The sequence below is a fragment of the Lycorma delicatula genome, chromosome 4 (assembly GCF_047948215.1).
Source record: "Lycorma delicatula isolate Av1 chromosome 4, ASM4794821v1, whole genome shotgun sequence".
Lineage (NCBI taxonomy): Eukaryota > Metazoa > Arthropoda > Insecta > Hemiptera > Fulgoridae > Lycorma > Lycorma delicatula.
In genome coordinates this window covers 178,241,141-178,254,194 of record NC_134458.1, presented here as the reverse complement: position 1 = coordinate 178,254,194, position 13,054 = coordinate 178,241,141, and the positions used below count along the sequence as shown (strand labels likewise).

Sequence of the window (13,054 nt, the reverse complement as noted above, 5' to 3'; positions counted from 1 at the left end):
TACAGTTATTAGTAACATTACTGAATGACATTTGTAAATACACCTAAATTGCTAACTTTTGTAATTATTATCATATATTAGTTTTACTTATTCCATGTACTTATCATTCTTAAACATTAATACGGTGGCTAGGGATTTAACTACTTTTTTATAATTAACTGAATATTTTTATTAAGTATTTACCTTGACCTGTCCAAGCAATTATTTTTTCTTAAACATGGAATAGCAGACCTACAGTTTGCTGACATGGTTTATAAAGTATATTATAATATACTGATCAGAATAATTTTTTTTTTAGGCATCAATTGCTATGGTCATTAGCCCAAACATTTTTATTATTCTATTGGTTATTTTTTTGGTTTGCCTTGCTTTTCTTGGAAAACCAACTTTTGTCATACATAGAAACATATCATGTCAATAATTTTAACTTACTAATAGAATATTTTAATGATGGATTAAAAAAAAAAAGTATTTAATACACACCCGTTGATGGACAATCTTTCCTGCAGTCACTGGAGCAAGTAAACCAGCAAGATTACCAAGACAGTTTGTAATTGACATTAAAACACCAGCAAACCTTGGTGAAATATCTAAATGATTCACTTTAAATCCAGAGTATATTCCACCATTAAAACCAACACCAATTGTTAAAATTGCTACTGTAAGGTACGGATTACAACCTGTATATGATGCAGCCACTAATGCAATAGCTGGTCCATATTGACCTATTAAAAATAAATTTAATTAAGACTTCTATTGATAATTATTTTTCTTAAAAATTTAACATGATTTAAATATTCACAAGGTTGATAATAACTTGCAGATAATCACAAGTTTTATAAAGCCTAGATCAATGTTCACTTTTACAAATTTTAAGACCCAACACAATTATTTACAATGCAAAAACTATATAATTAATTAGCCTTTTAGCAATATTAAAATGTAAAAAAGAAACAAGTATTGGTTTTCAAATAAACATTTGCTCACATGCCCAATAATGAATAAAATTATGATACAATGAATTATTACAATAAAGCAAATTAAAACCTGTTCACTAAAATTAATATTTTTCAATTACAACATATAAAATAACTTCCGATAAATGGATTCGTAGAGAACATACTAAGGAGTGGAGATTACATAAGATATGATTAGAAACAAGGTCTGTTCAGAAAATAACCAAACTTTATTTTTTTAATTTTTATTAATTTTACAGATTACTGGTTCTTGTCCCTTTCAAAGTATTCCCCTACTCTATTCATACATTTTTCCCAGTGGTGTTTCCACTTTGTGAAGCAGTCCTGGCTAGCTTCATTTGAAATGGCCTTTAAGGTCCATAATGAATTTGGTTTAATGTTATCAATAGTCTCAAATTGGCATCCTTTCATCATTGATTTTAATTTCAGAAATAAAGAAAAATTCCAAGGAGCCACTAAATATCTCTACTGATGAGTAATTAAAAATGTTTGGTTATTTTCTGAATAGACCTTGTAGTTGTCAGTCCTAGTACCAGTGCAGGCATACTAATTTGTATGATAAATGCAGTATTATTATTACAATGCGCATTAAAAAATGCTGATTAACTATGTACTAGTAAACTTTCTGTTCAGGTGATTATATTGGTTTCAATGAATTAAACTTGATGAAATTTTACTAGTGAATGAGCATCAGTCAAATATAAATCGGACTTTTGTCTTCCTGACTTCTGAGTAGGCTGGCATAGAGAGATGTTGATGGTGAAAAATGGGAAGGGGTTGGATGCTCTAACCAGCTCAGCATTCATGTCTCTCTGGTCAGTAGTGTCATGTCAGAGCAAGAAATTTCATCAACGGCTATGCAATGTATTATTATGAATTTCTTACTAACGAGAGCATCAAACCCTCCTAAATTTTTTACTAGACTGGATGTCCAATTTGGGGGTATGATATTATCACGTACCCAAACGTATCACTGGGCAAGAAAATTTGAAGGACGATGTGAAACTGTAGTCACAACAAACATTCAAGAAAAATTGTGTCCTTTGACAACAACTGATTGATCCATGACTTCACTGAAGACAATCAGGACTTTATGGTTGATGAAATTGCTTCAGAGGAAATGGTTATCAGTTATAGAAGTGTCTATTTCATTACCACAAATAGCAAGAGTTCTGCCAAGTTTGTGCGAGGTGGATTCAAAGACTTTAATCCCAAAATCAGAAACAGGCACAACAGGAAATTTACCAAAGGCTTCTGAATTAATTTTAATGAAAGAGAAATCATTTTTTGCAATTACATGCCTGAAAAGGCATATTCCTCGTCGATCTTCTCCATAACATCACACTGAAAAATGCTGCATATTACTGCCACTCTTGGACAAGTGAAAGCTGCCAACAGAAAGAAAAAGTACTGCCAGTCAATCAGAGATGTGATTGTCCTTTAAACAATGCCAGACATCACACAACCATTTATAATCAGGAAAACTGGAAAATATTTGCTATGAAACATTAAAATATCCTCTGTACAGTCAGATTCCCCATTTTCTTTTTTCATTTGGGCCATTGAAGGAGGCAATAGAAGGGTATTAATTCCAGAGCGACAACAAAATAGAGTGTGCACAATTGGGGTCATGGTGTGCTCTAACTTTTTATGAAGATGGGATCCACTAACTTCACATATGTTGGGAAAAATGGTGTAGAAGTTCAGGGAAGCTATATAGAAAAGCAATAAATATTTTTTAAATTGTTTCCTTTATAAATAAATGTAAAAAAAAAGTCAGGTTTATACTGATTTTCATAATACAAATGTAAGCATACTCTTTGGTAGTGTCCATTCTTAACACTGAAAATGTTAATATTATGTTGTGTGCAAATGTACTCAATTATAACACTGTAATTAATTTAATGGTTTCAATTTTAAGAGAATATAATTTAATTTTTTTTATTTCAAGGAAGTTAGATGTTTATATTCTTATTTTTTAGTGTGATATGTTAATAGAAAATTAAAAATTTTGTCATTAAAATATTCACACCATTATATAATTATCAGGTACCTAAACCAACACATTGTCTGTGAATACATAAAAATGTGGGGCAAAGATAAATGAATATAATTAAATTACAAATAAGGAGAATTCACAATATTTTAAATCTCAATTACATGTTCTCAAAACATAATTAATACACAAGTACATTGCAAGGCAAATTGTATAATACAATATTACAAATCAATTACACATATTTTAAACTGACCGATTAGAAAATTTGTAAATTAAACTGTTATATTACCAAAATTCAAATTCATAAATAACTTAATTCATTAATAAGTTATCTGCCAATTTAATATCGTTAGCGAGACCAATTAAAAAAAAAAAATGTTTATATACAGTTACAGAAATCTATACTAGGAGAGAATTTGGAATTTTCCAACAGTAAATGAATCATGTAATTTTTTTAGTTTAATTTAGTTATTTGTATTTAAATCCCTGCACAGTTAACTTGTGCAGGGATTTAAATACAAATAAATAATATAATTTGTTAAGTCACAACAAATTAGTCTTTTAAATAATTTGAGGATCCGCACATAGTATTTAAATATTACTATCTTTAAGTATTACTTGAGTTAGAATGCAATTGCCGAGATCCAACAAACCAGATTACACAATTTTTAATATATTTAGAAACGGGGTGGTTTTAAATTAATTACAGATTTTCTAATTTAAAGGTAGCATTGGTTTCAAGTATTTCAGATTAGAAAGCAGGTTAGATCTTAACATCTTAATAAAAAAATAACTATGTGATTTTTTTATCACATGTATAATTCATCATATAATTTAAAATATTGAAAATCTGCTCAACGTAGCTATTACAATAATGGAGTAACTCAAATTAGCCACTTTTTACCAATTAATAATTTTTTTCAAGGCAACCTTTAACAAATGAAGACCCACTAACTTGATAGAAAAAGTTAATTTCTTAAACAAAATAACAACACTGTTTAAAAAAAAATAAATTGCTATAAAAAAGGCAGTTTATTAATGGGTTAAAAAACAGCATATTTTTATATGAATTAGGAATCAACACAAGCACTTTCAAGTTAAATATAGCGATTCTGCTACTTGACATAATGCTACATGGTCAATAACAATTTAAAAACACCAAATACTTAACACAAGTTAATTTTGATAACTTCTTATAACTGCAAATAATTTAAATAATTCCACAAATTTCATATGAAGCTAGTAGACCCTTAACTTATCTAAAAATTAATTTATAGTTAATTCTTCTTCAACAGTTTAATTCAAAAATTTTTATGGTGGTCCCACTAACTGAAATAAGTGAATTAATGTGTTTGGAAAAGTCTTGCTTAGAATAATCCTTACAAATTTTAGTTTTCTTAATATATTACCACTCATATCAAATAAAACAAAGCCTATGGTAAGAATAAAACCTTAGTTTTGCCGCATTTGATATCTCTGCCATTCTGATGGTTAATGAAGTTTTCTGGAATCACGTCAGCATTAATAAACAATGAATAAAATATTTTTATTAGCCAGTAAATAATTTATTCAATAAACCTCATCTTTACTTTAGCAGACTGTAATGAATTAAATTATAAACATTTATACCTAATTATAATTTATTTACCAATGCCATTAGCTAATTTTCTAGTAATAGTATGTGAAAATCCACCATGTTCTATCATCCAATCGGCTACATAACTAATTGCCATTGAAAATAACCACATAGCTAAATATGGTAATGCTGAAAGTATTCCATTCTGAAAATAAGCACATTATTTTTATTATTAAAAAAGTAAATAGGTTTTAAATTTGTACAATGTTAAAAGTTAAATAAAAACTTATTTTAATTAATAAAAAAACTTATGAAAATAAGGGAGTTTCATATGAAGAGGTTGGTTATTTTAGTACTTTGAGGTTACTGTACTCCTATTTGGATTTTTTTTTGTCTATTTAGTCCATTTAACAGCTTACTGTTATTTATATTTATATTCAACAGATAAAAATTTAACTAGACGTTGTAACATACAACATATACATTATGAAATATAACACATTTTGCTGGTGACAGAACCAAACTGTTAATCACAAGCTGACTTTGTTGTTCAGGAAACACAAGCACATAATCAAAAAGTTGAATGGTTTTGGCATTTGGCAAAGATGAAAAATAAAAAATATACAGCACTCATTCAGAAATATTAGGCAGTTATTTGTCTGAATTTTCTTGGCATTTCAAAGTTAAAAATCATTGCTTAGATTTATTCAATGAGATGTTAAGGGAAATTTTACAATTTGATGGTTATCAGAATAAGATACATATGATGAAATGGTCCGAGTATAACCTCAAAGCATTGTATTTTCTTAATGAAGTACATTATTAGAAAATGTGATTTGGTAAAGTACATTTTCTTGTTTGAAAATGTATAATTCCAGAAGTAAAATGTTATTTAGTTTCCAAATATTTATTTTCATATTTATCAACCCAGTTTTATGTTCTATATATTTAAAAAGAGGACTCAAAAGGGTAATACCCTCAGAAGCAGTTAGTAAATATAAAATTGCCAACATGGTAATACGCTAAAGTTGTCTCTATCCATAGAACTACAGGAGAGCACATAGACCTCTCTTTTAATTGTCCATGAAGCATGCAACATCTATGTGAAGCATTATAATAAGCATACACTAGATAAAGCCCAATGAACTGTCAATTCATTCCCTTCCACACATGTTCCTCATCAAGTCCATCTCGCATTTACTCTGTATGAGCTGGTGACTCTGTATATCTACTTTTTCAAACATTTGTCATTTTAAAACACATAAAGTATAGTGTAGAATTAAACAATGAATCCTGAGCTATACACTTGATCTTAGATCTCAGAGCTTGAAGTCCTGTCATTAGGGCTCAAGAGGAATTTTACAAGTTGGTCAATGATTAAGATTTTAGTTTATAAAATATAACTTACTACTACTTAAGATGATTCAAAATCTAGTCAGATATCCCATATATGAAGACAACAAACATTTCAGATCTTGATATTGTTTACATCTAAATTCTGATCTTTGAGAATACTACACTTTTATTCAATAAGAACATACAGTAATATCATACCAATAATGCTGAACAATAGATTTAATTGATAAACTTTTAATCATTTTATTAATAGAAAAAAAAAATTCACTCAATAATAAATTAAAAATCTAATATAATAAAAATTAATCTAAATAATTACCTCCTTGATATTGAAATGAAGTACTTGTTTCATGAATGTAGGTAACTCTGTCATTAATGTTTCATAACCATAATTTTGACCCATATGTGCAATAAGAATAGCCCAAAATGGCAATGATTTAATAACTGATGACCAAGGCATTGGCGGGGACTAAAAAAAAAAACATACAATTTGCTAATAATTACAAGTCTTAAATAAATTATACACTTTTTACTCATCTGATATAAGAGATTATCTTTAATGTAACTTCATTATATTTTTCCAGACAAGTTAAAATTGATTCTACTACCATTTAAATCTTGTTAACAAAATATAATATATTTTCCTTTAAAAAAATGTCTTAGCAAGAAAAGAAAACAAAGTTTCTTCAGTTAATCGTTAAAATTTAAAAACAAACTTTATTAATACTGGACAAATGAACTTCATCACATATGACCTTTGATTTAATGTTATAATGTAGGGCAAAGTTTAATTTTTTTTTAATAATAAAACCAACATATTATAAAAAGAGATGTGAGTATAAATTAACAGTGGTCATTTACATTAAAAACTTTTTGTTTGATAGATAACCTGCCCTATTATTTCTCCCCTTAAAATTTTACATGAATTATGAACACTGCATATAAAAGGCAGTTAAGGAATAAGAAAATAGCAGTAATTTTTGTTTACAATGTTCTTGCAGAAAATTTTATTTTATATATTTTACATGGGATTAAGGTAGATAAAATAAATGATTGTGGAAAAATTTCACTCTCAACAAGAATTGTTGAGATCAAGTGATTTAGAAGCCAGGTGAAAATTGAAATTGTCACCGCTTGCTGTGCAGGTGATTTTCTGGTCCAGAAAGTTTTATTTGCAAAATATTAATCAGTATTGTTAATTCATACAATACATTTTTCACTGAAAATTTTTTTTCCCTGACAGCTAGCTATAAACAGGAAATTTTTTTCCAATAACAAAGTGAGCAGAATGAGTATGTATCATTAAAGGAACTCTACTGTATGAAAAAAAAATACAGATGATTGAAATAAAATTATCCAAACAAGAAAAAACTTACAGAAACACCAGCTGTTCCCCATACTGAAGTTAAAATATATTTCCTTTCATCTTCAGCTATGCTAGGATGAGATTCTGGATCTTCATGAACAATAAACAGGAATGCTATTGACCAAACAGCTCCAATTATACCAAACACGTAGAAAATAGATGGCCATCCACCAGCAAAACCATATTCTGATAAAATACCACTTAAAGGCATAGAAATAACTGTTCCAAATTGTGCACCTGATTTTAAATAAATAATAATTACATTAAATTAATATCATAAATAAAAAAAACAAAAAAACAATTGAATTATATTTATAAGACAATAATGTATTACATAAATTATAAAAAAAGAAGATTTTTAAGATGATGTGAACAATAGAGTAGAATGCCATTTATTAATATAAATAACTAGTTTAACATAATTATATTTTTACAGAATTTATGTAGATTTATTTATTACTTAGACAAGGAAAGAAATTTAAATATACAGATTTTTTTTTAATAAACACCAATGTAATATAAAAAAAGTAATCAATATAGATTAATATAATGAAAAAATACAGTTCAAAATATTAACGATGATAATAACTTATGACCACACAAAGCAACCCACAATTTAAATAAAGATTACCATAAAATTCTAGCACTAAATTTAAACTTCTAATAAATAATTTGCAATTTACAGTATGTCTAAATTACATACTTCAGAAGACAAACATTGAACTCAAATTAAAATAAATACAATTAAATTACATTAAGAAAGTTTAGCTCAAATCTCAGTGATTAACTTACACATTCTTTAATCATTTAAATCAATGGTATTAAACCAGTCTTATTGAGCTGACAAGAGTAAATATAAAATGACATGCAAGACAGTGCAAACTGATGATGCATGTTTGAAAGTGTTTGCTTTTTAATAGTTCAGGAGTGTAGTTAACTTCAGGAGTGTTTTGACACAATATTATTACAATAACTGGGCATCAGTCAGTAATTACTTTATAAACAGATAAATAAGTTATTAGCACAAATGAATGTTACTATACAGAATAAATGTATATAAGTTACTTTTATAAACATATAAATATATTTTATAACCAGAATGACATTCCAGTTACAATAATCATTTATAAATGAATATAAGTGCATATCTTGAAAGAGGTATTTTGAAAAGGTCTTCATTTTTCATCACAAACAAATTTCTTGTCGATGCTGTATTTAACTTCTGCTTCCCTATTGTTTATATTTTTTGCATAATATTCAGCTTTTAACTTAAAAAAAATAGTATCTGACACTCACTTTTAAAAATAATGAATACAAACTATAAAAATAAAATGATATTAAATGAATAAAAATACAATTTTATTTATTATTCATTTAGTAAAATACAGATGAAATAATAAATAGAGCATTCAGCTTCAGGCTGTAACTTTTACTTCCCTGAAGTGAAAAGCAGGTCCTAATCATCACTGCAATTATTAACTAAACTAGATCTCCCATTAATCACTTAAATTCTGGAATTTATGGTAGTCATAATTTTTTTATTTTATTTTATAACAATTAATGAGATTAACCATCTCTTCAAGATGATTTATTTGTATTTACAAAAAATTTCAGGACAGATTAATTTTAATATCATCCATGATATTGCGCACACTATACAATAGAACTCAAATTATCTGAATCAATTTGTAACAAAAAGCCTTTTCTATAAAATATAAAAAGTGTAAGTGTGAGATGTTAGTGAGGAAGAAAGCAGTAATCATTTGAACCTCCATCCAACTTTTGCTACATTCCATGTGCTCAGATTCATTGAATTCTGTAAAAAAAAGCTCCCTTAAAAAAAAACAGATAAAATTAAATGTTCCTCAATCAGTGATTGCAATGAGACTCTACATGTAAATCAATTTTTGTTTAAAAAACATCATAGATTTTACTAGTTATTTCAGATATACGTGTAAGAGAAAGCCTGAAATATCACTTGGATCTGGTATATAAAATTATGGCAGATGAAGAAATTAAATTCTAAAGAATTAGAACCTGTAAGTGAAGAATATTCTGTAAATGAAATTAATCAACATAGCAGATTAACTCTTATCACTATGTGGAAAATACAACACACTTTGCAACAGCAACCAGGGAATGACAGTTGTTTGCAATGAAGTACCTTGATATGATTGCAAAAAACTGATGATGACTGTTTTTGAAAAAAGTGAACAAAAAATTCTCGAGACAGTAATAAACATGGTTAATAACATTCATCACAAAAGAAATTTCAAATTGTATTGTTCCAACTTTTTTTGTGCTCTAATTTCATTTTTCAGAAAATGTTTAAAGTGAATATATTTTTTTAATTATTTTATATTTTCTTTCATGTTTGTTAGGATTTTAAATCAAATATTTAAATAGTAATGTTGAGTATAACTATGATAGTTTATAACATACAATTCATTTTATTTAGTTGTAAATTTATAAGTATGTAATTATATTATACGTATTATTATTTCTACATTAAGTTTCTCCAATTTAAAGATAACAAAACAAATTTTTTACTCAATCTGAATTTCCATATATTCTGACGGGTATGAACATCAATTAATTTAGACAATTTTGAGTTCTATTGTATAACATAATAAGCATAAAAAATCAAGTTTTATAGTACTACTCACCAAACATAAACATGGTTCTTAAATTAAAACCGTAACTGTAAAAAACAAATATAATAACAAAGCAACATATGCAATATCTTTAAACTCCATTATATAAATTCAATTTCAATGTTACAAGGATCAACAGAAAAGTTTTAAGCCAAGCACAAAAAAGGAAATAACTGTACTACATATAATCCACTGAGTATCATAAATCCAACTCTGCTATTCTCATTAAAGAATATGTTTTATTGAGGCAAATATATGCAGTTTAATTCTAATGAAAATAAGAGATATTTCCTCACTATCATGTATCAATCTACACTACAGATTTTTTAATAAGGTTACCTAACTTCAACTACAAAAATAATCTACAAAATCATTTTGGATTTCTACTTTTTATCATCACTTGATAGAATGATAATGTAATGACCTACATTATCACTCGACAGAGATATTTCTTATTAACAGAGGTTAATAATGAATTGTAGTATTCCTGGTGTCTAGAAGCTGTACTTCTTTGAACAAAAGCATAGGGCCCTATTTACTATCATAGCTATACATTGAAGGGGTTAATACAAGCATATATTTTATATACAAGAAAAATCATCTAAATCAGATGTTTAGTTTATGATAAGCATCTAAAATATTTTTTTTTTCTAATTAATATGTAACCTTATTTTTCAATCAATTTACAATAATGTAATAAAATATTAATATAGCAGTATTAGTCAATAAATATAGAGAAAATATTTGACTTTTTATATACAAAAAATTGATAAAATAGGATCAAACAGCTTGGCACAGCTATATATATTATTTATTAATAGAGAGTCTGCCCTTTTTACTGTCATCAATTTATATTTTTCTGAATCACATTTAGGATTTATCTGTTTGATTTTAATTAACATCACTTTTTGTAATAAAATTATTTAATCTAATTCTCATTCAATACTTGAGAAAACATACTGATTTTAATAAAAAACTACAGAAACATAAATAGTTTAAAAAAGTTTGACAAAATAGTTTATCTCCAACTGCACTGAAATTAACAATAATAATCATACTTGTTATAATAAAAACAAAATTTTGAACTCTACTGTCAATACCATGCTAAGCAACGAACTTTTCAGTCAATCCTTAATTTGAATATTTACTACCTAAAGTAGATTTAATCTAATTTATTTTGTTTCATTAGAAACAAATACGTAAAAAAAAATAAATGATATGAAGGGGGGAAAATACTACTAGAAATATATATAAACAAATTATTATAATATATAACAAAAACAACAAATTACAGATGTATTGAATATATAGGTATGTATAAGTTGGCATTCACTTACAGCCAAAAATAGTGTATATGTACCTGAAAAAAAACAGCTACCGTTCTTCTCAAATTTTTTAAAAATCTCTCCAGTTATTCATCTTTGGATAATCCAAAGATTAATTGATTAAATCTGTAACAATTATGCAGTTACATAACTAATTAGTGTTTTCTTTTTAATAGAAAAAAGGGTCAACGACTGAAAACTAAACGAGAAACAGTTATTACATAACAATAAAATACATTTTCATACAAAATAAAAACAATATAGATAATAAATATACAATAATTAATAATAATATAATCACAAACAATAGTAATAAATATAACATTTGAACAACTTATATTGAATTACAGAAAGAACAAAATGTTATTTACTACTACAAAAAATATCTTAGCTCAATGAAGTTAATTAAAATTTATTCTAAAATAATACTAAGTAAACATATGAAAGGATCTTGATAATCTGGAAGGAAGAAAACAAATAGTGTGGGATGAATGAGTAAAACACTGAAGTAAGAATTTAGTGGAACAATGATATTCAAGGATTAGAGTTAAAGAAGAAAACTGAGGAAAATCAATCATACTGAGGAAAAAATAACTTGGTGTAATGAGCCCTGGACAAAATGATAAACTACTGTAATCTCTAAAGAATTCGAAAATTCTTTATGGGTTGATCACATATCCCCTCCTTTCTTCGGTTCACATACTGAGAATTATTTGGGAGAATATTTTAAACGTACTTATTTAGGGCTTCCATTTTCCAAGGTCTTCAAACACCTTGGAAAATCACAATCAATCAGTCAAGGCCTTGGAAAGTTGCACATAGATCAATCAAGGTTTATGCAAATTTAACGTTCTGAATTCCAACAGGGTTAGTTTAATTTTTGTACTAAAGTTAAATGTTTGGTTTTTGGATGTATTTTCCTGAATTCATAATTTTTCTTTTAACTAATCCAGATTGTTGAATTAAAAAATACATATATTAGGGTTACGTTAAGTTGGACTCTAAAAAACGAACAAACATTTGTTTATTCAATACTCTGAAAACATACAAATTAAAAATAAATAAGTAATTTAAGTACTGTTTAACTTCAATTAAAAAATACAACTCTCTCAGCAAAAAGAGTACATTCCACCTTCCAAAAAGTAAGTCCCCATCAGGTGCATCCTTACTAGACTGAAAGGCTTTCAGTGAACAGACTAAAGGAGAATCACGCTGTGAGAAAGATGCAAATATCTTGCTAATCTCTCAGTGAATAACCCAAGTAAAAAACCATTTCAAAGCCCGATCTACAATGAACTAGAACATAATCCAAAACTCTGCCCATTTTAAATAAAAACAAATATATAACCGCCATTAAAAACTAAATACCTGGCCAATAATTAGAAAGACCCCAGCAACAAGGGACTGATGTCCAGGTTCTGGGATTAACAGGGGGATAAAATACATCTGTGTTCTGTTCTATTCTGTTCCACCTGGAAAATAGGAATAGAAACAATCTTACAAAATGATAATCCTTCTCAAACAAGTAGGTACATATCAAGTTCAAGTCGAGGTGTAAAATTAATTACCTAACTAACTAGCTAAAAGATCTTGCTATAAATTTACAAAATTGGATTAAAAATTCCTTTTTAAAAAATAATATTTCTCTGTGGATTAATTTTTAATACTAATTAAATACATCTGAATTTCGTGGTGACTAGTTTAAGGACCAAATGGTGTAATGGTTAGCACGTTAACTTCAAAATCATTTGGTCTCGGGTTTGATTCCCAACTAAGGTTTAGCATTTTTTTTTCATTTATC

At 27.2% G+C, this 13,054-nt stretch overlaps 1 protein-coding gene across 3 annotated transcripts in view; it reads right to left on the bottom strand.

The window, feature by feature from the left end:
• Positions 1 to 13,054, bottom strand: part of Picot (putative inorganic phosphate cotransporter protein picot) — a 385,272-nt gene that overhangs the window by 21,831 nt on the left and 350,387 nt on the right. For all 3 annotated transcript variants that reach the window (XM_075364767.1, XM_075364765.1, XM_075364766.1), the window contains exons 5-8: positions 7,285 to 7,511; positions 6,228 to 6,377; positions 4,625 to 4,757; positions 484 to 725 (exon numbers count right to left, since the gene is read on the bottom strand). In XM_075364767.1, coding sequence (XP_075220882.1) covers positions 484 to 725; positions 4,625 to 4,757; positions 6,228 to 6,377; positions 7,285 to 7,511 — 752 coding nt within the window. The remainder of the gene's footprint in view (positions 1 to 483; positions 726 to 4,624; positions 4,758 to 6,227; positions 6,378 to 7,284; positions 7,512 to 13,054) is intronic.